Below are 27238 nucleotides of genomic sequence, written 5' to 3' on the forward strand. Positions count from 1 at the left end.
CTCATTATCATTTAAAAGGAAGCCTAAATGTGCAGTTATTTACTATGTATTCTGAGGTCAGGATCTTTGTGGAACTATTGCTGGAACTCCACGAAGATGTCTATTTCTGTTGTATTGTGTGTTCTGTAAATACACTTCTTAGCTGTGACTATTTTCTTTTTGCTACATTGGAAATGTGTATGATTCAGTTTATTATTAATATTGTGCATTGAATATATGTTTTGAAAGAAAAAAAAAAAACAAGCATTGTGTAAACATCAAACAGCTTTCCTAAGGATGTACTTTGAGTCTGTCTTATGTTAGACTCCATCTACTTTGATAATTACGTCTGTAATGCAGTGAAAGACACCGATACACTCAGTCATTCGCAGGAAGCTTTGCTAATAATTGACATTAATATCTCCCATTGCTGTCTCCCACTGCAATGCGCCCAAGACAGAACCAGCATAAATTAAAAAAAAAAAACTTGATGATTCAACTTCCTGTCTGGTGTGATGCCACACCGATCACCATGTACAGTATCTCACATTGTTCCACACTGTCTCCAAGCACTGAGTCACTGGATCTCTCGAAGTAAGTGAGACGGTAAAAAAGCATGGAAGTTTTCATAATCACTGCCAGTAGCTCCTTTAAAATTAAATGCAACATTTTCAGTAATGCACAGGAAGACACACTAGAGGGTTATTCCTGACATAAAATGTAAGACTTCTGAAACACGTCCGAAAAATTGCTGAATTTACAGATGTTCATGGGATAAAACTGAAGCACGTATAGAGGGCGCAATGAAATGTGGGATTTACAAAATGACAGTTTGATGAAATCAGGCTTCTTTCTGAGAGAAAAAAATGCTTACTCAGCATTAAACTGATGTGAATGGATTTTTTTTTTTTTTTTTATGAAAGATGACAAGATAGTCCAAAAATGAGTTTTAGAGGAAAAACAAAAGAACAAATTCATTAAGATGAAGATTTCTGCAGGGCTATAGGGTGCATGTATGATGAAATTTCCCTGCATCTACAGTAGAAACAAGCATTACAGACTTGCTCAGAGAACCACAGTGGCACTTTTTAAACTATTTTTAAAATAACAGCGCTACAAAAACAATTTCAGCCACACATCAGCAAAAAGGGTATGGAGCAAAAAAAATGAAGTGTACTTACACTATTCAATGTATTGGGACATATTAAGATGAAAAATGCCTTTTACTTGAACAATGTTAACTGTGACATTAAGGCCGCTTATAAACATGAAACAAAACACAGTAGCGCCACACTGCTACATAAAGCCCCCATTGTCTGACAGGTAACCGTTTCCCAGGAGACGCTGGCATAAACTTATGGTGGGTCTGGATCTGGGAGGTGCAGAACTGAAAGACTGTGACAACTTGATATTATGGGCTGTTTCTCTATCTATCTATCCACCCCCTGGCCAAAATAATGGAACTTTTTTCAGTTCACTGCATGTACATAGCAACCATGTGCTCCCCAAAGGTCACAGGGTGCTGCTGATGTTGGTGTATTGAGGAGAGGCAGGCAGATCATTCGTATGTACTGTGCCATGACTTTCCACTCCTTACTTACAGCAGAGTGCTTCAAAAGATCTGTTGATCAGTAACCATTATATAATTGAATCAGCTGAAATATCATGAAAAAGAGTCTGCTAAAGAATGTCTGCTAAATGACAATAATGTAACAATTTTATTTCCTTTTCTTTTTCTTTCAGCCTGACAGTCTGACAGAGGCAGGTGTACGACAAGAGGAAAGAGAAAGGACTGATCCTCACCAAAAGTTTCCACAATCATCCTGCCCCATATACTAATTGCTGAAAAATGAATTCCTTTTTTGCTTCTAATCTGCGGGGATCTTTTTGGTGACAGACACGCCATGTCTTTCTATGCATCTGACAGTGCAGGGAGTGGTGCATTCTCCATGCTGCTATCGGGCTGTGGAGCGTGAAGATGTCAGAGAGATGGCATGCCAGTGCAGGCACTGGAAGAGCAGTGATGCCTGACTGAGTCAGAACCCCCCCCACCCCCCGTGCCCCACCCGACCCACAATGACAGCGGCAGCGTTTCGCCATGGAGACGCACCATGTGATTACACACACTGCCCTGAGACAGGCACTGCCACTTCCTCCCTTCATGATCAAACTACTCCTCAAAGAATACCACAGGGAAAAAACAAGGAAAGAAATATAGTGGGAAAGACAAAGTAAGATTGACAAAAGAAATGAAAGACTGTCAGGCTGAAAGAAAGAGAAAAGGAAAAGTTATTATATTATTGTCATTTAGCAGACATTCTTAACCAGAGAGACTTACATAGGCTCCAATTTTATCCATTTATACAGCTGGATATTTACTGAGTTAATTGTGGATTAAGTACCTTGCCCAAGGTAGCAGACACCACAGCGGGGAATCGAACTGGAAATTGTTTTTGGTTCCAAGCCATGCTCCTTACCACTATGCTACAATGCTGCCCAAACACAGGAAGAATATCCTACTTATGAAGGTAATGACAGTCTTTACTGACCACTGTTGTGTTGGTACATGTAACTAGTGTGTTAAAGCCATAAGCACTGCCTTGAACTGGAAGAGGAGAACTTAATGTATAGGCTCTCCCGGGATAACTTCCTAACGTCCTGAAAACGTTTCCTTAACATTGTTCCCTTGCTACCTCGTTGCTGCAGGATCAGTGCAGCACTGAGTGAGTGCTACATACTGACTCCTGCATGGCACATCCCTAACCTGCACTCACACAGGTGAGGTCCACATGCCCAGTTTAACAGAGCTACCGGGCAAAGTGATAAAAGCAAAGCTGAACAGAGCCTGACAGATCTTTCAACTGCTGTCATTAAGCGATGACTTTAGTATTAAAATCACAAGGAGGACTGACAGGAGAAAAGCGCTTTCGTGTTGAGGCAGCTATTCCCAGGTCTCTGAAAAGACTGAATACCACACTTTTATCTGATCTTGGCTCTGGACTGGAATGGAACAGTACCCCGAGGTTGATTTTTCGTAACAAACAGAGAACAGTTTGTACTACCAACATCCACCTGAAGTCTAAAATTGAAATGAAATGAGAGACAGATAATGGCTTCTTTCCACGGACCCGTGTCCTGGTGGGATTGGGCATTACCACGGTATAAAAGCGGTTTCGACTTAACTGTGGGTGTAGATGCAGGTGAGGTGAGGCTGAAATTGGACTGTTCCAGGTGCGTTTGGTTACTTGATGTGATCAGGTTCGGAAGTGGAAATGACCTCGTCCAGGATTAAAAGAAAATAAAGCTTGTAAAAGGCGGCATTCTAAAGGTTCTAGAGCACATTGCGATGTTATTAAGAAGCGATGTTAGTACCAACGACAGTATTTCCCAGTTTTTCTCTATCACTTTATCACACACACACACACACACACACACGTATAGTTTTGATTGATTTTGGATTTTTTTTAAATTTTTGGCTGGAACATTTACCTTGTGTGTTGTGGCATTCAAATCAACTTGAGATACAGTTGACAGCATTACACATCGGGGTCAGGGTGATTAGGGGCAAAGGGATGTACTGTACTGTCAGTAACGATGTTCTCTCTGAAGTCTATGATTATGCCCACCACTAGTACATCTTGTGGGGTTGTGTAATCCAACACAAACAGCATCACCAGGCAACTCCATTACCCAACCTTCTAAAATGGAGGCTCTCCAACGCTGCTGCTGGCTCAGTTCACAATACTAAGGTGCTCCAGCAAACTCTCGTCTCTTCTCCTGTTCCGTTCCCCATCACTCTATCCTTTCCTCTCCCCTCTCCTCTGTCCTCATCTCTCTCTCGATCCTGTCTTCATCTCTTTGTCTTGCCCTCTGTCTAGTTCTCAGCCCCATATGTCTCGTTCTCCATCTCTGTCCTGTCCTAATTTCTCCTCCTCACTCTCTCTCTCTCTCCTGTCTGCATCATCCCTCTGTGCCCCTCCGTTTACTCAGTTCTCGGTAGCAGGTTTCTGCACTCCGCAAATCTGCACGGAAATAGGCTGCCATAAAAAAAGAATAACCCATGTGTTTAAATGGGTGACATCAGGGCTTTAAAACTCATAGATGCAGAATAGAAGGCAGGTTGGAGTCTACACATAAAAGTAAACGTCCATTGTATGGACACAAAGATAGTCTAGGGTGACATGTCTAATAGAGAAAACACCTTACAGTCACAATGTAGGCCCCTATCAGGCGGATAGTACAACTGGTTAACAATGTTACCTTATGCTTAACTTCACATAAGATGTGTCATAATGTGCACCTCTAGGCATATGGAACCTTAGTGAGTTGAAGGAATGTTTTTGAAGCTCCCCAGGAAACTGATGTTTTTCTCCTCTGTTCTGATGTCTCCAGGATTAGCCTGCTGTGAACAGGTGATTGATGTTACTCGCTCGGCGCAAACGTCTGGCAGCGCGTGCAGATATCTCACGGTCTGACGCGGAACCGATTCAAACATTCGTCAGACAATGTGGTTTCACGTCCTCCGCTACACTTCCACGAGGCACCGCAGACCGTACTCCGGGGGGAACAACAAAGGCACACACACCCCCAGTTCAGGCACGCTTCTGAGACAGAGGAACCATGTGGCACAGAACTTAAAACACAACACAGCAAGAAGCAAATGTTCTTATTTTGAACTTCTTTATGCTATTTAACAGAAAGTCTGAACCATTGGAGAGCTACTGTATGTCTCTGGAATGATGCTCCAACCAAAACAGTGTATTACAAATTGTACTGTATAGCTGTGAGGAGAATTGAGGTAACTCTTTAGAATATAGTCTGTGTTTCATATGGATGCATTTCCACACATAAAATCTGTTATCTTTTGCAGATGCTGTGGTTTGCAGTCCTGCATTTTACTGCATCATTTTCATTGCAGTAAGGAATGGAAGTAGGTCTTGTGATATTAGCATTCTCAGAAGCATTGTTAAAATGAACCAGCAAATGCAAAGCTATGTCATAGATAACATAACGATGCAATGGTTTATAGGAGTTACCAGAGTTACCAAAACTACAGAAAAGCTAACAGAGGATCCAGTGTTCTAAAAATTATTTCTTAATGGCTGAGCCAAAACTAAATATTATCAGGATTTACAGTTAACACTTCTAGGAAATTTTGATGGAAAGGGGAACATTATGTTTTGTCAACATGTTAAACCACAAGGCATTCTTGTCAACTTGACAAAAACACACCCTAAAATCCTAATGTCATTTCATATTGCCCGTTTATGGTTAAGCCTGGGCATTTTTACATGGTTTAAAGATACATTTATAAGACATTGTGATGGAAATGGGGAGTGGAAGGTTAGTTTGATGTTTCAGCATATTAAACTACCAAGAGCTCAAAATGTCAGCTTGATGTAAATACATAATGAAATATTAAACCCATAATAAAAGCTTTTGGAGTACACCAAGGAGACAGAATTCTATGAACATAATGCTATAAATATTTGAATTTTCAACAGCAGTAGAAATAAAGCAGAAAAAGAGACCATGAAGAACAGCCAGCTCTTGATGTGACACATCTGGCCATATATGTCCTGGTGGTTTGAACACAGCATGGGGATTGGTTAACACACACATATCTCCATAGCCTATCACAGAAAACAGAGTCTGTGCTAGTATACAGAGGATTATGAAAACATTACGCCACATTAGCATCAATTACCTCAAAAATTCTGAATATTAAGTAATGTCATATAATACTTCACTTCCAGTAGATTGTCAGGCAACATTTAGACAATATTTTTCTTCTCTGAAACATGAATTTAAAAATTCTTTTCAGGAAAGCTAATCGGTTCTACAAAATTAAGAGGAAAGATATAGTGTTTGCTTTGCCATTCAGACATCTGTCTTTCAAGTGTAATGAAGCTACACCACTTTAACTAATCCCCAATCTCTCTATGACCTGTTTACAAGACCTATAACCATGGATAGCAATCAGCAAGATCAGTCACAGTCACTCTCACACAAATAAAGGGTTCTGCTCCGGCTTTGGATGAAATTGGTCGAAATTCAAACTAAACAAGTCTGATGTCTCTCTTTAGTGTGTATTCAGTGTGAATCCTTGACTTAGAGAGCAGGGCAAACAACTTCCAAATGACCCCCATTCTATGCTTTTTTGTTTGTCCTTCCCTGGAAAGACAGTAAAATCACTGCTTTGCCTCTGGCTGCGAAAAACAAATCGGCTTCACAGCAGGCAAATCAGGGAAGGAGGATGCTATCTTCGTCCAGCCATTACGGGAAAATCCTCCAGGTGCACGAAAATAAATGCTTGCGATTAGATGGCGGTTACAACAAAAATGTGGGCCCACCGGAGTGGTTTTTTTCAGGTGTTCATCCCTGACTGTTTGGATAGTGCTACTCATTCCTTTTGCCTAAAGGGACATTATGGAGGAGTCTTTCAGCATTCTACTGTACATGTACAGTAACTTGCCCTTTGAGTGGCTGAAGTTAATCTTCCCTGAAAAGACAAAGGTGCTCTGAGATTTTGTGCTTTTTTGCCTCCCTGAAGCCATGAGACGGAGCACAATGTCAGCGAAGTGATCTTAAAGCGATTAACGCTTAGCTGATTCATCAATTAGGTTGTGCCAAAGCAGTGCACCGCGCTTTGTTTGGATCCACCTGGACTGGCGCTGTGGCGACTCTGAGTAATGGAAAGAGCACTAAACATCTGCTGCTTCCATCTTTCCTACTGAGCCTGCTCTTTTGTGATGAGCCCAATATCCAAAAAATACAGAAACACATTTTTTTTTTTTTTAAAGACTTGCCAGTTCTTTGCTTTATGATCAAATAACACATTTTCCCATAGTCTCGCTCCACTAAAAACATCACCGAGTCTCATTTACATGAGGGAGTGTGCTGACAGCATAATTGCTATGTGGGTGACGGCAATGTGCTATTGATTATACTGCAAGGGTGTGGGGTAGTAGGGTCGTGACCATGACACGGAGCAGTATAGGGTTAAAGCTATTAGTTCAGCCCTGCTGGGAATTAAACTAGAAACGTACAGTACAGAATGATCAACAAAGCACACCATCAGAGGCAAAACACAATGAGGAAAACTGACTGCATACCGGCTTTGGAGCAGTCTCCTGTAATTGGCAAAGAATGGGGTAGGCACTCCTGCTGTATTCAGTGTAACTCTGGAATCAGAGTACCACTGTCCCGAGACAGTTTGGAACACAAAGGCTGGCGCAAGACTTGTCGGTAACTCTTTCGTTCTTGTGAGTCTGACTTAGGTTAATCGGACTCTCTTCGTTAATTGGACGGCATTACCCGAGATAGTGGGGCACCCGGCCTGGCGCTGAGGTGTTCTCTGGATAAACACAGACTTCCTCGCACAAGGCTGGGAGGGGAGCAGCCTGAGAAGCTATTCATGCGTTTCCAAAGGGAGAGGCACTTCTTTGCACAGGCAGCGTTTCGCAATCGCTTGTCCTTAAGGAAATAAGCGCACTTTCATCACTACAGACCACACCAGTAAAAACATGGATTACCTTTTCTGCAAGTGCCCGGTTGTGTTTGCTTGAGAAACCTCTGACAGGGTCAGAGCTGAAGCAGCATTCAGTGCTTTACTTGGATCTCAAAAACAATACAACCCCCCCCCCCCCCCCCCCCCCCCCCCAGCCTCTCTTGACTTTTCATCCCCTCATTTCTTTTTCTTACTCTTCATATTCTGGGGTTTGTTTTTCTTTCTTTCCTGTCATCCTCTCTGTTCCTGTGAAACAAGACCACACAGCAATATCGACTGTGGCAATGTTGAGGGCCCACATTCTCATGCCTGTGTTCTTCCCCGTAACGTCACGTTGCAAATCCTCTGATGACAAGAACATGAACAGAACTGCGGCGTGGTGACAGCAAATCAGTCATCCTGATTATTAGAAGACTGATATGATCTATAATTTCTCAATGAGCTAACTTTGTGGCTGTCTGTTGCATGCTCAGGTGGAGGTACTGTCGTTGTCCCATTGAGCAAATTCAGCAAAAAGGTCTTCAATATGGGCACCCACTACAACAAAGAAGTCAACGTAATTCAGTGATTTTCAGTGGAGTTACCTCCAATGGAGTTGTTCTGAGGACAACTACGTGATGGCCAGGGAATTCAAGCAAGCATTCTGACCCTGACAAAGGTTTGGTTTGTCAATACTTGCTCAATCCCACGCAATGTGTACTGTAGGTTATTGCATTTGCACAATGCCCTGCGTCCTACAACATGAGTTCACTTACAATGATGAAAATGTGGGTTATTGAGTTGTTCCACGGAAACCCTTAAAAAAAACCCCTGAAAATATTATGATGAGGAATCTACTATAATGAGGCCAGAGGGCGTGGCAGTGCCATGTTAACATTAACTGCATTTCTGCCTACGCGTTTCAATAACAGGTAGAGGAAACCTGAGCTGTGATAACAAGCTTTGCTTGTTTGTTTGCTTCTTAAATGCAAAGAGGCAATGGAATGGACTCAAGGACAAGCCTGAGTCACCGGAGATTGTTGACTATTATTCCTGGATGCACCTCCTCCTCCTGCTCCCCCCTATGTCTGTCACCTGGGTCCTGAACAGCATTGACTGGTTCTTCCAATGACCCGCTCTCACACACCGGACGCTGTGCTCCTGAAACTCCTGCGCTCCTATGATGTGTGAATCATCTCTCTCGTTGAAATGGATGTTGATCTTAAAGAAATGAACGTAGGGGATTTTTATTCTTCACTGTTCTTCCCTGTGAGATTTTTTTTGTGCAATTCAAAATATTCACAAGCATTAAATACATTTGCAGAAACATAGTATACATGTTTTACATGCCATCTCAATAATGCTTTATTTATTTAATGCTTTATTATTTAACCTGGATACCTTTTTTGTAAAATGTATATAAATATTTGAAGGAAAGGATAAGTCTGGTTTGTGAGAGCTTCACTTCAACTTTGCCAGGGTTTCATTTTGTCATAGCATGACTCTATGTGTCTTCAATAAGACAACAGATCAAGAATTAATTTGATCTGAAAATAATGTCTTTTTTAGTCACTTTAGAAGAAACGTAAGAAAATATATTATTCAAGATTTTATGAAACATTATTTAAAATGTCAAAAATATTGAAAAAAAAAGCTGCCAAGAGAGGGAGTGGCCACTTTCTTCCGGTTCTCTGTCAAGCTAGGGTGTCATGCGATTCCCGCCTTATCTTATGGCTCACCTTACCGAGCTTTTGTCACATGACCTCATTTCGACTGCCAGGAAGAGATCCCCCACGCACTGTCTGAATTTCACAACCAGGTGGGTGATGACACAAGAGATAAGACAGGAACATCAGATATTTGCTGCGATTCCTCTCAGAAAGGAGCTCATCTCATTGGTTTGAGCTGATAATGCGATGGTTCTATACACCCCCCCCCCCCCCACACACACACACACACACACACACACACACACACACACACACACACGCGCACATCAAGTAGCTCGATACTGTGCAGTAAGACTGAATAACAAACCTGGCCTCTCAGGACTGACCAAGCCTTCAGCTGAGCTGAGTTAATGTTTAAAAAATCTAAGACATTCCAGTAGGAGTACTTTTAAGAACATGCTATTCTGTTTTTGATGGAGCAACTCTGCACACTTAATCTCAGTCAGCCAGGAACGTCCCTTGAGGAGTTTCAAGCGAACTCACAGCCACTCTGGTTCAGTGCACATGACTCTCCCAATGAGACAGGAGAACACAAACCAAAATGAGACTGCTTCAGAACTGCCCCACCGTATATCTGTGCCCCATTTCAGATATCGCAGGCTCAGTGATCGTACTTTGTTCTAAATGGATACTGAACAAGATCAGGGGAATGTTGCTCCCATATACAAAAGGGGATCGAAATGTTGCTTGCTTGCTTTCTGCCTCATCCCAATAGCTGTCTGCCTCAGGTAGTCTATCAGAATTGCTCTTGATATTTTAATCAACAGTAGCTTCAAAAGAGGCAAAGAACTGCTCAGACACAACATTTATTTTCTTGGCAAAACCAGACATTGATCAATCATAAAAGGCACAGTTGGTTTATGCTTTTCATGTTTTCTGTAGCAGTATACTGCCTATCCAGTCCTTAGTAGACAGGCTATACACCTTACCAGGGGCTGGGTAGGTCACAGCATTGTAGACCCCATTTTCCAGTTAAAACAGCCATCATTTGCAAAGAACCCAACCGGTAAATGGTACACAACTTACAAAGCACCACCACACCCTGTCATTGGAGTATCAGTTCCAATGGTATACAGCCATGTCACCTTGGGACACCACAAACCTCTGCTACCATTTTTTGTGGAGGTATCACTAGTGTTGAGGATCTAAGCGGGTGGTACAGTGTTAACATTCTGGGACTGTTATACCCCTACTGTGCTATATACTGGCAGATGATCTGATTCTCTTTAGAGAGTCATTTTCCAGGAGACATCGCTCCCTGATTTGGTAAAATTTTTACTGCTCTTTTGCTGAAATTTGAAACCCAGGGTGCTGTTCTTTTATGGAAACAGAAAAACACTTTTTGGATCCGTATATTAAATGGAGTTGTTTGGGGTTTAAGCAAACACAAGATTTATTTTATTCATTTATTTTGCTTTCTCAAATACTAGTTCTGGCTTCAACAAATCAAAAAAGCAGAATTACAATATGGCTGAATGACTGGCTCTATCTGATAATGTGGTTAAATATTTGATGAACTGTGTAGAGCGATATCCTAGTGTGTTTACAGTGCATTTCAGCTTAGTTTACAGTGCATTGGCTTATTTGTATCCCATCAAATCTCCTGTGATTAGACCATGAAGTGTGAATACCCCCAATGTTGCTCTATGTTGATTTCTACTGAATCTAAATTATGTACTACTTGCTTGAATTTTTCACGTCAGTTTCACTTCACTTCAGAACAATATTCTCCCTTCATCATATTGTTGGTGTTGCCATTTTGAAGTTCTACGTGGAATGACCTTTTGGTCAATAAATCAGTGTTCACGTCTGCTGACTCCCACCTACACTAAATTAAACATATCTGGATTTTTTCCCTAAAACTTTCAAGCAAAAAGCAAAGTTAACATTTTTTTTACTCAAGTGTTTTTTTGTATCTGTTCAAATTAGGTGTATACACTAAGTAAGGGCACTTCGACTCAGTTACTACACTACAAGGGAAAGAGGAAACATAAAAAATCCTGTGATTGAACTGTTTGGGGAAAAAAAAGGGGGATTATGACAACTTTTGTGTGGCTATCATGGTAATCATTGGGGAGCTAGATGTCTGCTTTTATATTCTTTTCTTAAACCAAGAGTCTGAGGATAATCCTGTGAAAGCTGATAAAATAATGCGAAATGGGTTGGGAAAATGTCACGAAAACTCTGCTCATAACCTTAGGCAAAGCTTTCATGATTTACAGGAAAATCATGCGAAGACAATTTCAGACCTGTTCCACCTTCATGTTAATGCCAGTACCTGACAGCTCCTGCTTTCACGGCCATGAAAAACCGACAGCTCTTTTCTGTCATTGTTCGGTGAAGCTGGTGGAGAATTAGGTACCGAAGGTAAAGGCTTATGCTGAGTGAACACTTTGCCATTGATGACATACAGTTAATGACACCCAACAAACCAATGTCAATCACTGTCAGAGAAGTATACAAAAGAGCAGGCTGGGGCAGTCTCCCATTTGTTTTTTTATGCATTAATTCAACAGGGCTCATTTACAACACTCATACTCACTATAAACAGCTTACTCACTATGAGAAGCATTCTTATAAACAGTTTGGAAATTTATCAAGGCTACACAGGTCAAGTACCTCGCCCACAGGTACAACAGCACTGTCACACCAGAATACAAACCTGCAACCTTCTGCTCACAAACCCCCCTCTTCTCAATATTCCACAGCGCTACCTCTATGGTAAACCATTCACACACAAAGCCTAACCTCTGTACAGTAAGAAACTGAACCAATTCTTACAACCCCTAAAAATGGTAAATTACATTAAATAATCAGGCGTACTAAAAGCATACCTGGATCTTTGTGTACAAGGAGGGATTTATGGCTATTTGATATTGGCCAACACCTGAATGCCTTCCACACCGACAGCCAATCTTAAAAGTGTTTAAAAATGTTCAAAATGACATTCAGTTGTGGTCAGTGGTATCCTCTACACTCCCCCCCCCCTCCCCGCTGTCACCGTGTAACCTTCTCCTCTGCATGCATTCATCCAGTGTTATTATTTGTCTTTTCAGTTGCCAGGGAAGGAATGGATTCATTATCCCTTGCAGACCAACCCAAGGACCTGCCCTGGAATTGCAGGGAGCAGCATAATTCTGCTACGGAAATCCAAAGCTGCAGCTATCATGAATGAAATGTTGCAGGTGAAGTTCTCTTTGGGAGACACAGTATACAGGCTGACTCAGAGGAGTGTGCGGTGCTGTTGCGGTGAGAGGAGCTTTGAGCAAATGACCAGATGACAACCTCTGAATCTGCAGCATGCTACTTGGAAGAGCTGAGAGTTTCAGCTCCAACTACAAATCAGCTGTGTGTCAAACAACACATAAAAAGCCATACTGCACTTTAACTGCTTTGCTCCAGTAAGAGAATAATCTGTGCCAAATTGGCAATTTCACCAGATAAAATGACAGCAACAATTTACTGCTGACAATAAGAAATTGTAGCTGGTTATTAAGGCAGGAGCTGGTTAACTCCAGATTTTGTGTCAGCTTAGGGAAGCAAGCCCCATCTCTGAGCAATTACACTGTCGATTGGTCAGACAAAACAGAATGACTAAAAAGATGACAAAAAGGAGCTTCATTTCCTTTTTGCTGTGGTCTCAAATAACTCCACTGTTTGTGTTAATAACAAAACTCTAGTATTCAGCAGGATTATGATGTCAGTGTATTTTCAACTTAATTTTCAGTTGATACATACTGAAGCCCCCATTAAAATCTCAGGGCTGGGTGATTTTAGTTTAATGCTATCCAGGTGCAATCATGAGCTGGACATCAAAGCAAACTACCGCCATGACCAGAGCTGGCAGACAAAATGCGCAGTGTGCTGTGGACACACTGACTCATGGATCTGACCTACTCATCCAGGCAGCATCAGCAACAGCTGTAAGCCGAGCCGCTGCCCCTGGGTGGCGAGTCATTACAGTTAAAGTGAGGTCAAACAAGCCGGCCCCCACTTTATGACCAAACATGGCTAAAAAAAGGGGTGTGCTTCTTAAATCTCAAAGCCAGCAACACAGCCGCGGCGTCCCACCTGGGGTTTGAACCCGTCACCCCTTGGAAGCGTGCACGGCTCCCTTGCCCCTCAGAAATGCCGTTGACTCAAATGCAGGACATCAGCACTGCTCTCAGCTGCTGATGGAGACCACGTGACTCAGAGTCAATCTCACTCACCCGGTGTTTCAGCACATTTGAGAAATCTCACCTGCCTGTTGGCTTTCCTGAAGACCGCATCATTATTACATTACATTACATTGTCATCATTTTGTCAGATGTTCTTATCCAGAGTGACTGACAGAGGTTACAGTTTTTACATGTAATCCATTTATACAGGTAGATGTGCACTGAGGCAATTGTGGGTTAAGTACCTTGCCTGAGGGTATAGCAGCAGGTCCCCAATGGGGAACTGAACCAGCAACCTTTTGGTTACGAGCCCTGCTCCTTATCTCTATGCTACACTGCTACATCCCAGCCCGTTTCACCTGTCTCTTGATTCCTCATCAGCAGGGCGGATCTGGGAAGGCCATCGGCACAAGCGGTGGCAGGAAGCCCCGAGCTTCATACGGAACGTCCAGATACTCTGCAGCGGGAGGGAGAGGGGTTTCGAAGGGGTGGAATAACAGCCCACCCGGGACCTCACCGATCCAAGGAAGGGAGTGGGCTGCGGAAAAAGGCTGCTCAGCCTTCAAAGTCGGGGGCGAACCGGACAGCAGGAGAGGATTTATGGGACCCAACTCAAGGAGGGCAGGCCAGATGCCCGGTCTAGAGGGGATGCTCTGTCCGGAAGATCCAGGTACAATGAGGGAAACGGCTGCCACACAAGGCATGAAGTACAAACCTGTCCAAAATTAGTTTTAAGTTTCTACCAGGCAGGTTCCTGCATCCCCCCCTCCCAGGAGTCACGCTCAACTTTCAGTACTGTTGTAATGCATACAAGGGACAAAATGGAGGTTAAAATCATACTCACACAAAAGCTTTGTGACTCCTTATTAGGGTCATCTTACCGAAAATACTGTATAACTTGGATTTAATTAGAACTTCCCCGCACCTTTAATATCATCACACCTCAGGTTATCTTATAGCCTGTGGAGAACAAGCTGTCAAAGTGTCTCTCCTTATTTCTGTGTATGCCTTTACGAGGATAACCAAACAGCTTAGACACATGGTCATGCCATGAAGTGAGATGTCAATCAAAATTAATTAACAGCCACACATAAAGACTACCCCCCTGAACTGAACCTATTGTTCACATTATGTCTTTAATGTAATTGGGAAGGTCTCACTAGGCCGGTTATGTTTGCCTGGCAAGCTAGCACAGGCCAAGGTTAGTGAAAGGGAAGAACCTGCCCTGAGTCGTTTTTGCACCCCAGTACTCTTCCTTCCATGGTGGCTTTCCAATGTGCTGGAAGGAGTTTCCAAGGAGCTCAAATTAATTAAAAATACAAATGCATCCAACTGAAATCCTGATTTACAACAACGCTGACAGTAATACTCATGTCATAACCAGTCGAATAATTGCATCATTGTTTCTCAGCTGTTTGACCTATTGACATCTTCTGTTTGTTGCACATTTGGCCATGACCAGAATCTGCTGTGTGGTTAAATGAGTAGATAAGACTGTAAGATAAGACTACAATATGCACATGTTTTATGATACGGCAGTTAGTCACGCATTATTAAAACAGCCTACACATCCATGTCCATTCAAATAATTACATTTAATTAATTTATCAAGAGTCATGTAATATGTAATAGGTAACATGTAATATCATGCCTAGAGTCTTGTAGCAAATTGGCCTATATCATTTATCATAATTCCAACAGCACAGAAGTGATTAAGCAATAATTATTCATTAGACTGTCAAGCCAGAATAGCCAAAAGTTTTTTTATTTCTCTAGACCTGGTTTTCCTTTATGCAAAACTGTTGGCATCCCTGCCACAATGTGCTCAGTTTGTATGCATTTATTGGTCATTATATGATATCATTAGATGCACACAAAATGTTGCCACGCCTAATCTGGTAATCAAATGGGCTTTTCAGATCAACATCTTTTCACAGTATTCAAAGATTTGACAGGTATGGACTGTGTCCTTGCCATGTCTCTTTGTAACTGTGACATGCCAAACATGCTTGCGCAATTTCTTTTGGTTTTAAAAAAAGTTTTCATGGTTACTAACAGCATTAGACAACACATCAAAATCAACACATTTATTGTGCATAGTCTCTGCGTGTGTGAAAGGTGTTTTCTGTTATAGGTCCTAGGCTGTATGCAATATGGCCATCAAACATGTTTTTCCACACGTCTATAAATTTTCACAATAACTTTGGCACACTCACTTGGCATGGACTGTAGATGCAAAATGCTTGTCATGTCTCTATGTCTCTGACCACGCCCAGCCACACACCCATAATCGTAAACACCTTGTTTGCTTGTGCAGTTTCAGTTTCTAAATGATATTCTTTGTAGAAAATTTTATCCATATTGACTTTTTTCAAAATGAATTTGAATTTGAATAGAATTTTTCAAAATGCTGTCTCTATGCTTGACCATAGAGTTGTAAAAGCTTTATGTTCTATTTTTTTTTTCCCCATACAGCCATCCTGACTGTAAGATGAGTGTCTCAGGGCTGCTTGTCAAAACAGATGATGACAGCTCTACAGCCCAGGAATTCTTGCACAGAATTTTGACACTGCAAGATCTGCAGCTTCTCACGTAGATCTTTTAAGAGATCAGCAAGGTAGCCAAGATCACTCCACAACTGTCAAATATTAATCTGACCTTTATGCTACGCCTGCTTCCTGCCACACCCACCGGTCCCCTATCTCCACTGCCATCGGCTTGCAAGGCAACGTGTGACGTTTCTGCATTAACAGCTGGGGCCCTACCTTCTCCAGCCACATGCCTCTGTTATGACACAGGCAAAGTTCCAGCACGCGGGCTGCTGGTAAGCACCAATGGGCCGTGACGTGACGGGAAAAAGAGGCACTGCTAAATGTTGGCCAATCTGTCTGAACACACACGAAGGCATTTTTCTCTGATCTGAATACTAGCCTCCATGGTGGATAATGCCCACCTCAGATCATGATCAGATCATGGTGTGGTAGGGAAAAATTACCTGCAGAATGCACATTATAGTACATTGTCATTTAGCAGATGCTTATTTTTCAGAGCAGCTTACACAGGTTACAATTTTTTATGTTATCCATTTATACAGCTGGATATTTACTGAGGCAATCATGGGTTAAGTACATTGCCCCAGGGTGACCTCAGGGGTCTGAAATCAGTCTGGAGTGGCTTCCATTATGGTGCATCTTATTCGCAGATCATCTGGTGGACATATCATACCAGTGAGACAATGGTAAGGATATAATGAAAGCTCCAGTTCCATTTTGAGGTCAATATCTACATGACCCATCACAACAATTTGAAGGATTCCTGCAACCAAATTGGTAATCCTCTGCCACTAATCAAGGTAGTCTACAATCATAGCAAATTTCAGCAGTGTCAAACTACTACCCCATGTAAGCTCAGAACATGCGTCAGCACATTTAAACCACATCCTGAAAAACTGCACCCGTAGTCCACCTCAGTGTTGGGACCTGATGTCAGGTTTGACCCCTGGGGTTCTGCGGGGGAGGAGTTACTGTTGAAACAATAAAATTGGATCTCAAATTCATTTCAAAGTCTGTGCAGTCCGGGATGTTGAACAGGCCGGAGTGATCTGTTCCCCATGCAGGATTAGTACCTTGCCAAAACCACCTCTGAAGGCATTCAAACAGTCCAAATCCCAGCAGAGCACAATGCAAGGAAAGCCTTTACTGCTTTCAGCCAGGAATTAAGGAAATGGGAAGGTTAGAGGTTCTACAGTTTCTTCAATTTTAAAGAGGAAATGTGTTTTTGCCTTCAAACTGACATTTTAACCCTGTTTAAATGTAATAGGATTACAGACCTCAGACCTGATTGATATGGTTTTAAAATATGACTCTGCCTGCAAATGTCCAGTATCATTGTCATGGAAGGAAAGGCACACTGGCTTTGTTAGCTGTCGAGTAAAGAGGAATGGTCATATTGTTCTAGTTAAGGATGGCTGTATTGCTAGGAAACAAATTACTGGATACAATAATGGGCACAACAAAGAGCCCTGATCAATATTGTGATATTAGACTTCCTCTAATTGTTACGCTAATTGATTTAACCCATTCACTTCCTTCGAGCCACAGATCAACAAATATCAGATGCTCCTAATATAAAGCCTCATGGACTACCAAATACTAAAAGTGGCATTTTAGCACATTTGAGAGTGTCCAGTCTGACCCCCTGAGCATATTCTTGTTGACTGCAGTGAGCGGTGTCACATGCCGTACTGCATGATGTTCAGTGCTCCAATGTTCAACTGCAATATCAAAGTATGGAGGTTTGGTTTTAACAGTCGAGGAGTGAAAAAGCTTTGGTTGTCCAAAAAATCCCCCGTTGTTGCCATTTTATATATAGGCACTATGAATAACCCTCATCTGGTCTTTCAGTGCATAGGAAGTTGGGCGTTTCTCTCTTTTGTTTGTGTTTGATTACATAAGCATCTCAGGCTTGTAATTTAGCTATCATGTGGTGTGGTGATCTCTGCTACAGTGACTCGGCTAGAGGTTAGCCGGTTTTGAGGAGAGAGATGGTATGGAAAACAGTTTGTTGTTCTGAACAAAGAGGACAGTGAGGTAAGGGCTGCATTAAAAATTTCACAATAAAACCCTATTCTGTTCTGAACTGCTGATCTCAGATCAGTGGCCAGAAATTCAACGCTCTTGATCACAGCAAAAACTCCTTGACAAACACTGATCAGGTATCATAATTGTTGCAGGAACTCAGCAAAGACACTTGAGGTGAAACCAAAGGCTTTCCTGGGAAAATGACATCTGTTTCTAATTGCAAAAGTGGCCCAAACCTTCAGTATGAATACAAAACACTGTGAACATGAAATTTATTAAATCTACTCACACTCTGTAATATCTTTACACTGTCAATGCACTGTAATAAAAATTAGGGATTTCTGTATGTACATTTAATTAAACATCTAAAATATCACTGTTTGAAGTTGCAAATAACCAGCCATAAAAAAGGATTCAATCTCTGCACTTTGCCAACTGATATACATTAAAAACAGAATTAAATGTGATCTATATATGCCTCTATATTTCAACTGTACGGCTTGGCTCAGATTGTGTGGCTTCAGTAAGACGATGAGCAAGCTTCCGTACATTGCACTTCTAAATGAACGCTCTTATTGACCGCCTCTTCCAGGACAGGGTACACACCGGACGGTCTGCGCATCCACTGCTGCATGACAACAGAGCAGTTGATGCGACGCAATTAAAACGGCATTAGGAACGACAGGAAGAGCGAGGACGGAGAGCAGCCATCTCCTGTGGGCATCCCGCGAGCTGAGGACGTCAATCGCCCCGGTTGGTGCGGTTCCAGATGGAACTGGCTCTTCTGCTCTTGTGTGATTTTCTGATTCAGAGAGGTCACATCACATTGAACCACATTTTGTTCACCTCATGAGTAAATCACACTCTGTGCACAACATGGACAAGACAAATTTTATGCTGTCAAAATTACATGGTAATTGAAAAAAACGAATGACTCCTTTTGGGCCAGTTTCACAACCCACTTCCCCAGTACTGTACAAATCACTTTTCCCTCTTGTCTTATTTGTACTGTCAGTCTAAATAACTGGCTGGTTTAATGTCACAGAAACTGTTTAAATGCAGTTTTTAGCATCCTTGTAATACTCCAGACATTTTCACGGTCAAAAGCCTTGATATAATTAATGCTCTAATTAACTTTTTCCTCTGCCTTGTCATGAGGAAAAATAACAAACATCAGGACTGACAAGCAATGTAATTGCAATGACGCATCAGTAAAATCTGCTCAAAAAGACAGGAACACCTGCTAGACCCCCTGGGAAAAAAGCAACGGAAAACAGATACACTTAGAGAGCTTTAGAAGGCATTATGGGTAACAAGGCAGACTTCCTAACTCACTTGAATTCAGAGAAATACATGGGTAAAATAGGCCTTCGCATTTGGCACTGTAGAGTTTGTTGGAAGTCCCAGCATTCCTGGTGATTCACAGTCATGCTTTCTGCCTGTAAAAAGGCGGCCTAATGCAACCTGTCTGAGAAAATAAACCCCAGGGAAAGAATTCGGTCGCACCTACCATGCCTTTATACACAAGCCATGTGAAGGCCAACATGACACTTTTCAAATTTTCAAATTCTTAAAGACTTTCTAGAAGACATATTACTAAGGTGAAGTACTGATATTGCACTGACAACAGCACTTGGACACCTTCCAGGCTATGCTTCAGCACGTCCTGCACGCTTACCTCACCATCGCACAGAACAGGAAAATAAATCCCCAAACATGGAGGACAATTTTTTTGCGAGTCAGTGCGTGAGAGCGAAGCGAGGTTGAGTGGGATTATGCAGGATGTGTTCTTTGATCAGGGTGAGGAAAACAGGAACTGTGAGAAGACCTGGGCCTCTGTTTAATCCACCTGGAATATGCTTTCCCGTTAAAGTTGTTTCTCTGAATTAAGCAAGTGTTCTTCCCACTTACAGATTTAAAAATTTTTAGATGTTTTTCAGCCACTGCCAAACTCATAACACTGTAAAAGTGAAAAAGTAAAAAAAAAAAAAATTAGAGTTAAGGACAGAATACATTATGTGAAAACAAACATAGCCAACACCTTCTCAAACATTTTCACCTGCATTCATTAATTGCATTTCCTGTCTGCTGCATGCGTCATCTGTGTCACAAATTAACAATTACCTTTGTGCTGTTCGATACATGGCCAGTCTACCTTCAGCAGACCTCCACAACATTTTCATTTGAATCAATCTGATCTGCTTCCTGCATTCATTTCTTATCTGTCAAAAGATCGTGAAAAGAGCACTGTATTTCACCCTCTTGAGGGTACATACTATAAGGAAATGCATATGACGTATTTCTTGCTTACTATATGCATGAGCAATGAAATCTCCCTTTGGTCCAGCTGGAAACGGTGTAAACCCAACCATAAAAAAATCAATTTTTTTGTAAATAAAAACACTGGAATGTAGTAAGACTTTTAAACACAAGTATAAACAGACCTAAAAATGTATTTTGTTGTTATGTTATGATTTCAGCCCTGAAGCAAATTTGATTCATGGCTAAAACATTCTGTGGGATAACCAAAGGCTAATTCCATGGGTGTAACTCTTTTGCCTTTTGGTCAGACTGTCTGACGTTAATTTGATTCCATGCCAAGTGCTTATTAAGCATACGCAGAGTTCATTTATCTTGTGGGGGGTAATGTCATCCACCGTTCAAACAGCTGCACAAAATAAACATGTGTGCTTTTGTTTGTCTCCTCTTGTATGTTTTACAATGGCTGGTATAACATCAGTGGCAGAGCTGGAGTAAGCTATGATCACTGAGATCCAACAGCCAATAGAATGGTTTGTTTGTGTACCCTTGCTGCAGTGATAATAGTTAATTAGGTTCACGGCTCACAACCTGAGCCTGCTACCTTTCTCCTCTGCACATACAGCATTACAACTGAGTGATAAAGAAACGACCACAAAGCACCCCCTTGGAAGGTTTTGAAGTGTGATCTTCATTAAACTTAAACTTCTAAAGGTGAATCATTTAAACCCGTGGTTGTTAATTGATGGGAAAGTTCCTGTTTGGTACATGGCTGATCGCTTAAAAAGTTTACATCTTCAGGACATATTACATTATTGATCCGCATAGTCTGACAGAGTGACCTATATACATACACATAAATAGGTAAAGTCCTTCAATTTTTTTTTATCTAATAGCATCTGAAAAATTTTTAAATAAAGCAACATCTTCAAACATTTACAAACAACAGAAACTGCAGTACCTGCATTTATTCGACAAAGAATAAATATAGCAATCTGTTTCTATCTTGTTATTCTATAATCATAAATCTACCAAGAAACAAAAGCACATCATAAATATTCAATGGATGGTAACTTCTTATCATATTCCAGTCATATGCTCACCTCTTCTTTCTGTAGCAAACTGTTATAAGGACACATTGCATTAAATCAACAGTGATTGTTTAAGGGTATGGTCAACTATAGTTTCAGTGTTATTTTGATCTAGCACAATGATAAATTATCCTATAAATGAGCATAAAAATGAAATTTTAACAATGGCTGTCAAAGAGTAAATCTTCCAATGGAAATACCACAACCTCCACAAAGTCTTTTTGAGCATCTCAAGCAGCTCATTTGTCTTTCAGTATTGAATGGAATATGTCTGGCAGGACTAAGGCAGAGGTGATATTATTAGTGCAGCAAGGCCATGGAATTAGGCGTCTGCCCAAGAGGAATGCCGATAGTTCTGCTTCCCCTTTGGCAAAAGTAATGGGAAAGAAACTCCACCAAGAATATGCACTGAGGAAAAGGGTGGGAAGCAAGGAGCCCCCGGCTCTGCGCAATCACACCCCTCCCAGAACATTGCTGTAACTGCTTAGATGTAGAGCTTCTCACCTGTAATACCACTCATCTTGCAATACCCTGTCTACAGAGCTGTGGTTAAAACCAGTGCAAGCCCACCTTGTGAGACCCTCCCGACCGTACAGTACACAGAGCACCAAACTCCCACTGTCTATGGAAACCTGAGAGAAAGAGTCAGACGGAATCAGAGCTACAAAGGTCATTTGCTTAACAAAACATAATGGAAAAAAACTGTGAGAGCCCTCTTTCCAGCTCTCACTAGTTTCAGCTACAGTCTATAGGTGACTTTCTAACATTTGTGATCTGATAATCAGTTACAAGTACCTTTTACTGGAGCAAAGAGTGTGCAACATTCTTTGCATTTACATTTACATTTACACTTACTCATTGTGGCAGATGCTTTTATCCAAAGCGACTTACAAGTGAAGCAGAGCACAACACAAGCAAAAACCCACCTAAGGAGTCAACAATATTAGAAGTGCAGCATGACCAAGTTACAGTAGTTGGCCAGACAACTATTCCTTATACATCTTGCGAGTTTGCATTTGAGTGAGCAGTTTTTTTCTTCCTTCTCTAATTTACTTTCAAACAGACACGTGTACAGGTAATATGGGTTACGCACAAGAGGGGCTGATGGCATAAGGGATGTTGATAACTCATTATGAAAAGTACATTGCAGCTTGCTACAGTTCAAATGAGCTCTTGTTCAGGGCGCTGTAATGCACATCCTTCCTGTCAGTAGAGAAGTAATGGGTGTTTAATTGGATGTGGCTGTTCATTTCACATCCTTGAGGTCGACTCTGCCTCATGCCAGCCTTTTACAGAAAAGGCTTGGCGATGTGGTAGCTGCTTTTGGAAAATGCTGTCCCTGGAAAAAATTCCAAGGGATTTCCCAAAAATCACGCCATTTCGTACAATAAACCAGACTTGGATTGGATAATGTGCGTGCTATAAAGCTTCACTGCCAATGGTTCATGGGATTTCCAGCACCTGGTCGACCACAGTATGAGTAGAAATGCAGATACAACAAACCCACAGATAATTTGGGAGACATCACTTCGGTCATGTCCACAATGGACAATGAGACGTAAATAGACATCGAAAAAGTGTCATCATCTCCTGCCCACAGATGGATTCCAGGACAAAATGTCTTGGCTTAGTGGGGCTCCCATCTGTCCAAACTGCCAACAAGGGTAACTCAGGATAAACTGTAACTAGACATTCTCTCTCCAAATTGTCATAGGGCAAAGTTGAGCCAATCCAGGCAAGGGCAAGCACAGGGTTTATATCCAAGCGCAGCAAATCAGTTTTGTCCAATATTATTCTTGGCCATGACAACTGTGTTGTCACAATGGTTCTTCTTTCTTTGTGTGTGAAACAAATGGAAATACATACATTGACACATCTGTGGCATATCCGTAACCGCTAATGTTAAAAAAGGTTTTTTGCCTGTGAGTACAGACTTTTTTAGGGCACGTTCATGTTTGAAGAGAAGTTTAAAGCTGAATTCCACCATTATGCATTGGATGAGATGTCTCATACTTTTAAAAAAGCATATGGCACGCTAGGCTAAAGGGTCGGTTTTAAAATACCAGGATTATTCCGTTCCAAATTCCAATTTGACTGTTACCATATCCTAAAATGTGACCATTTAATGTATAACTCACACGTCCTAACTTAAAAAATTATTTCTGTCTTCCAGAGCAGTACTAAAACTCAACAGAGAGAAAATCAGTGTTGTGAAATCCTGCTATATCACCACATTAAGCCTTGAACCCACAGCTCAATTTCAGAAAAGTATAAAAGTATACACTTGTTGCACTATATGAGCAGGCTATTACTGCTTTTTGAAGAAGCTGCTATTGGAGACAGAGTGGACATACTCTAGATGCTGATATGCAGAGTTTAAAATCAGAGTTACAATACCACCCAATGTTTTTGCAATGATTACCCAACTATGCAATCTCACCAAATAAAAAAGCGGACAAAATAACCACTGCTGGTCTCTCAACAATGAGCTCAATGATCCTGATCATTTGCTTCTGTCTGGCATGTGCTTTTCTGCTTGGTGCCTGTGTCTTGTTGCCATTGTGTCTTCTTACACATCTCTCTCACTGCGAGTTTGTTGTTGTCGTACCACAAGACACAGCCAGTCTGCCAGAAACTGCTACGTGCTATTACGTTGTTGCATGGTAATTTTCTCATTAGCTGCTTGCTGCCCTTCTCAGAACCTCTGCTAGTGGATCTCAACATGCAGTGTGGTTAACACGAATATGTTTGCTATTTTTGCAAGAAATTATAATGCAATTTGTACAGTAGGTGCATGCAAATGCATTAATCATAGTTCATAATCAACAGACAGCAAGATGAAATTAAAATGCAATTTGTACAGTAGGTAAATGCAAATGCATTAATCATAGCTCATAATCAACAGACAGCAAGAAATATGCTATAGGATAATGTATAGTCTGATTCCAGCTATACTAGAAGCAAACTCATTACTAAATGGTTTTTACTGGGGTTAATAGTGAGGGCTATTGTGCTGCGTACTCTAGAATTTTGTGAAGTAGATTCACAAAAGAAGTACATTTGTTACAGAGCCTTTAAAAAGCTACAGGCAGTTGCCATCTTACAACAGGAATGCATTCCTTGGAAACAGGATGCAGCTTGAAAACACATAAACCGGGCAAGAACATCCCATAGACAAATGAATATAATGGGGAGACATTGTGGCCTAAATCAAAACGTCATCTGATGAACTACTGGAGCAGCAAATGAATACAATCAATACATAATGCATAACACGAGAATGTTATGACAATAGACACTCACTAACAAAGGGTTAAAAGGAGGGTGAGAAGGGCCAGCCATTCTTAGACCTTGAACACCCTTGTGTGAGGAGCTTTAAAAAGCTGAAAATGTGGAGAGCCAGGGCCTCCACTGCTCACTACTCTCAGGCACCCTGCAACCGGTCAGGTGCCCTCAAGTTGCATGAATACTACCAGTGGAGTAGCGCCCATGCTCCAGTGAGCACCCACGCCATTGTAGTGCGCTGTGTGACTTGTAGTGTGAAAAATAGCTGTTGGCTGCATGCAAGTGTGACGGAGGATTGCATTCGTCTCAGTTCAGTGCTCCTGCACCAATGTAGAGGTTGTTGCAGTAATTTGAGACAAGTATGCAAAGAACAGGAATGCATAAAGGCTAATAAAGCATGAAAATTAATAAATAATAAAGCTGGAAATGTGAAGATATATGTGTATTTTTGCTGTATTTTTCCCTTGTTTTTTCATCTTATGCTGCTCCTATCGGCAACTGACAAAAAAGTTAACCCCATCACTCGGTACAGGCAGCATTTCTAGTACACACTTCAAATTATTAAATATTTATAAAGGACATATTTGACAGGACACACCTTCTGTTGAACACTTAACCCTATTTTGTTAACAATGTGATATTGAAATAACAAACAGAACCAGCATGAACTGGCATACCTGTACTCACAAACCAACCAATCACATATCCCATCGTCAACCGGCTGCCTTAGAGGTTGTAATCTTAAATGAACAGTGGAACAGTTAAAACCTGCGAGTAGTATGTGAGTATGTCAATTAAAGTAATAACAGTGATACAGATTGTATTAAATGCGCTACATTAATTTCCAGTATTGTTTTATTCATGTTACCATGTGCCAAGTAAAAGTGAAACTCTGTTTAAAAGGCAACAAAGGTACCAAAGCAACCTTTAACCTGTTCTCATCCCACAGTAGGCTATATAACATCTAACGACACTAAGTCTGTAACAACCTTACAAAAGTGTTAATGAGCAACATTTCAGATGGACTTGGGATGCGTTTCAGTTTAAGAGGTTGCAAATCAGAAACGAAGACTTGTGACCACACACTCGAAATGAGCTCTTCTCTCACCGAGCATTAAACGCGGTGAGGCGTATCAGCGAACGTATTCTCTCAGTAGACGTGCCTCTGATGTACAGTTTTTAGTTCTGCGGTTTTCAGTTTATTCTACTGTGTAATAAATTATCCATGACACAGCACGCTGGTAAGTTAAGCAATGCACTGGTGAATTATCAATCACTTTCTTCAGTACTACTAACGAGACCCTCTAATAAAAAGTAATATTCCACCTGATCAAATAAATGTTTTCAATCACATCTCTATATGCAAAAGTGAAGAAAGTGGTAGAGATTTACGTCAATCACACTACCCCGACTGATTGACTGATAACTTGATAACCACCAAAGCATTTCGTGTAGTGTATTATCGTTTATTATAAACATTTAAAAATAGCTTATGAACATCTGCCTCTATAACAAAACAATTCCGCACATGAGTGGATACACTTTCTTCATTGTTTTAAGTGGCATCATTCCTTCTCTCCCACTGGCGGATGTCTAAAATCTGCCAGTGTATGGCTTAATAAGCAAATATCATAATAATGAAGGAGAGAGCGTGACAATTTCAACAGTCGCGGTCCACAAAATACGGATAGCATTTCTGCTAATGTGATTGTATGGGGGCTACATTGTAACCCAAACCAGGAAGCTCCTGGGGTACTTTTCCCACGCCACTTGCGTTTTAACAAGACTGCAGCACGTCTTTTAAGGACGCCACATACCACGATGTCGTACCAGTAGACTGCTTTCGTTCAAACACGTTTGCGTCAAAAATATCATTCAGAATGCCCCGTTCTTCACTGTGAAAGTTAGTTCTGTTTTAAGTTTCACTTACCTTTCTTTTCCGGCAAAACACAGCCACCCAAGGCAATCAAGCAGGCAAAGACGATTCCAAATTCAGCTTGCATTGCCATAGTTTTTCTTGCGTTCTTCATCCTCTCTCCAGATGGAAAGACTTTTATTCCATACTTGTGCTGCCAAAGATTCTGCGGTGAATCCAAGCTATTTCCCCTAAAATTGTGGGACGAAAACTGTCAGGAAAAATTGTTAAGTTGCGGTAGGCGTCTGCAGTGGTACTTTTTCTCTCCTCAAAGCTGGAACTTTGACAGCTCCTCCTTCGCTCTCCTGAATTGTTATAGTAAGAAAGCAGTGCGCCGAAGAAACTCACGACCATAGAATCTCACGACGTCACTGAGAGGGAGGGCCGTATGGTGTTAAATTCAACAGCAGGTAGAGATTTGGTTTCTCAGGGAAGACCGCTGCCCTCAGAGCGTGAAAGGCATGATAGCTTTGGGTAATGTGAAATATTGTTTATAATCAATCATGTATCATCAGTCATAACGAAATCATCCCGTCTCATCATTCTTAGATTACTTTCAGTGTCTGAAAATTAATATCTAGATTTAATTAATAATATCTAATACAAACTAACAAAAAATGTAATTACATTGGCTCTGGGATTAATTACAGAAACAGTGCGCTCACAGCTTTTTAAACATGATAAATTGACTCAAAGAGAGGAAACTAACCATCAGGCAGAATGTGTCACAGCTTGTTGTAGATTATAAAA

The 27238-nt window shown here is 41.2% G+C and overlaps 1 protein-coding gene across 1 annotated transcript in view; it reads right to left on the reverse strand.

Annotated features, from left to right (window-relative positions):
• egfra (epidermal growth factor receptor a (erythroblastic leukemia viral (v-erb-b) oncogene homolog, avian)) overlaps positions 1 to 26833 on the reverse strand; it is an 80868-nt gene extending 54035 nt beyond the window's left edge. The window contains exon 1 of the mRNA XM_036518562.1: positions 26504 to 26833. Within this exon, the coding sequence (XP_036374455.1) occupies positions 26504 to 26603 (100 nt within the window). The 5' untranslated portion in view covers positions 26604 to 26833. The remainder of the gene's footprint in view (positions 1 to 26503) is intronic.
• Positions 26834 to 27238: the final 405 nt, after the last annotated feature.

This window comes from Megalops cyprinoides, chromosome 24 (assembly GCF_013368585.1).
Source record: "Megalops cyprinoides isolate fMegCyp1 chromosome 24, fMegCyp1.pri, whole genome shotgun sequence".
Lineage (NCBI taxonomy): Eukaryota > Metazoa > Chordata > Actinopteri > Elopiformes > Megalopidae > Megalops > Megalops cyprinoides.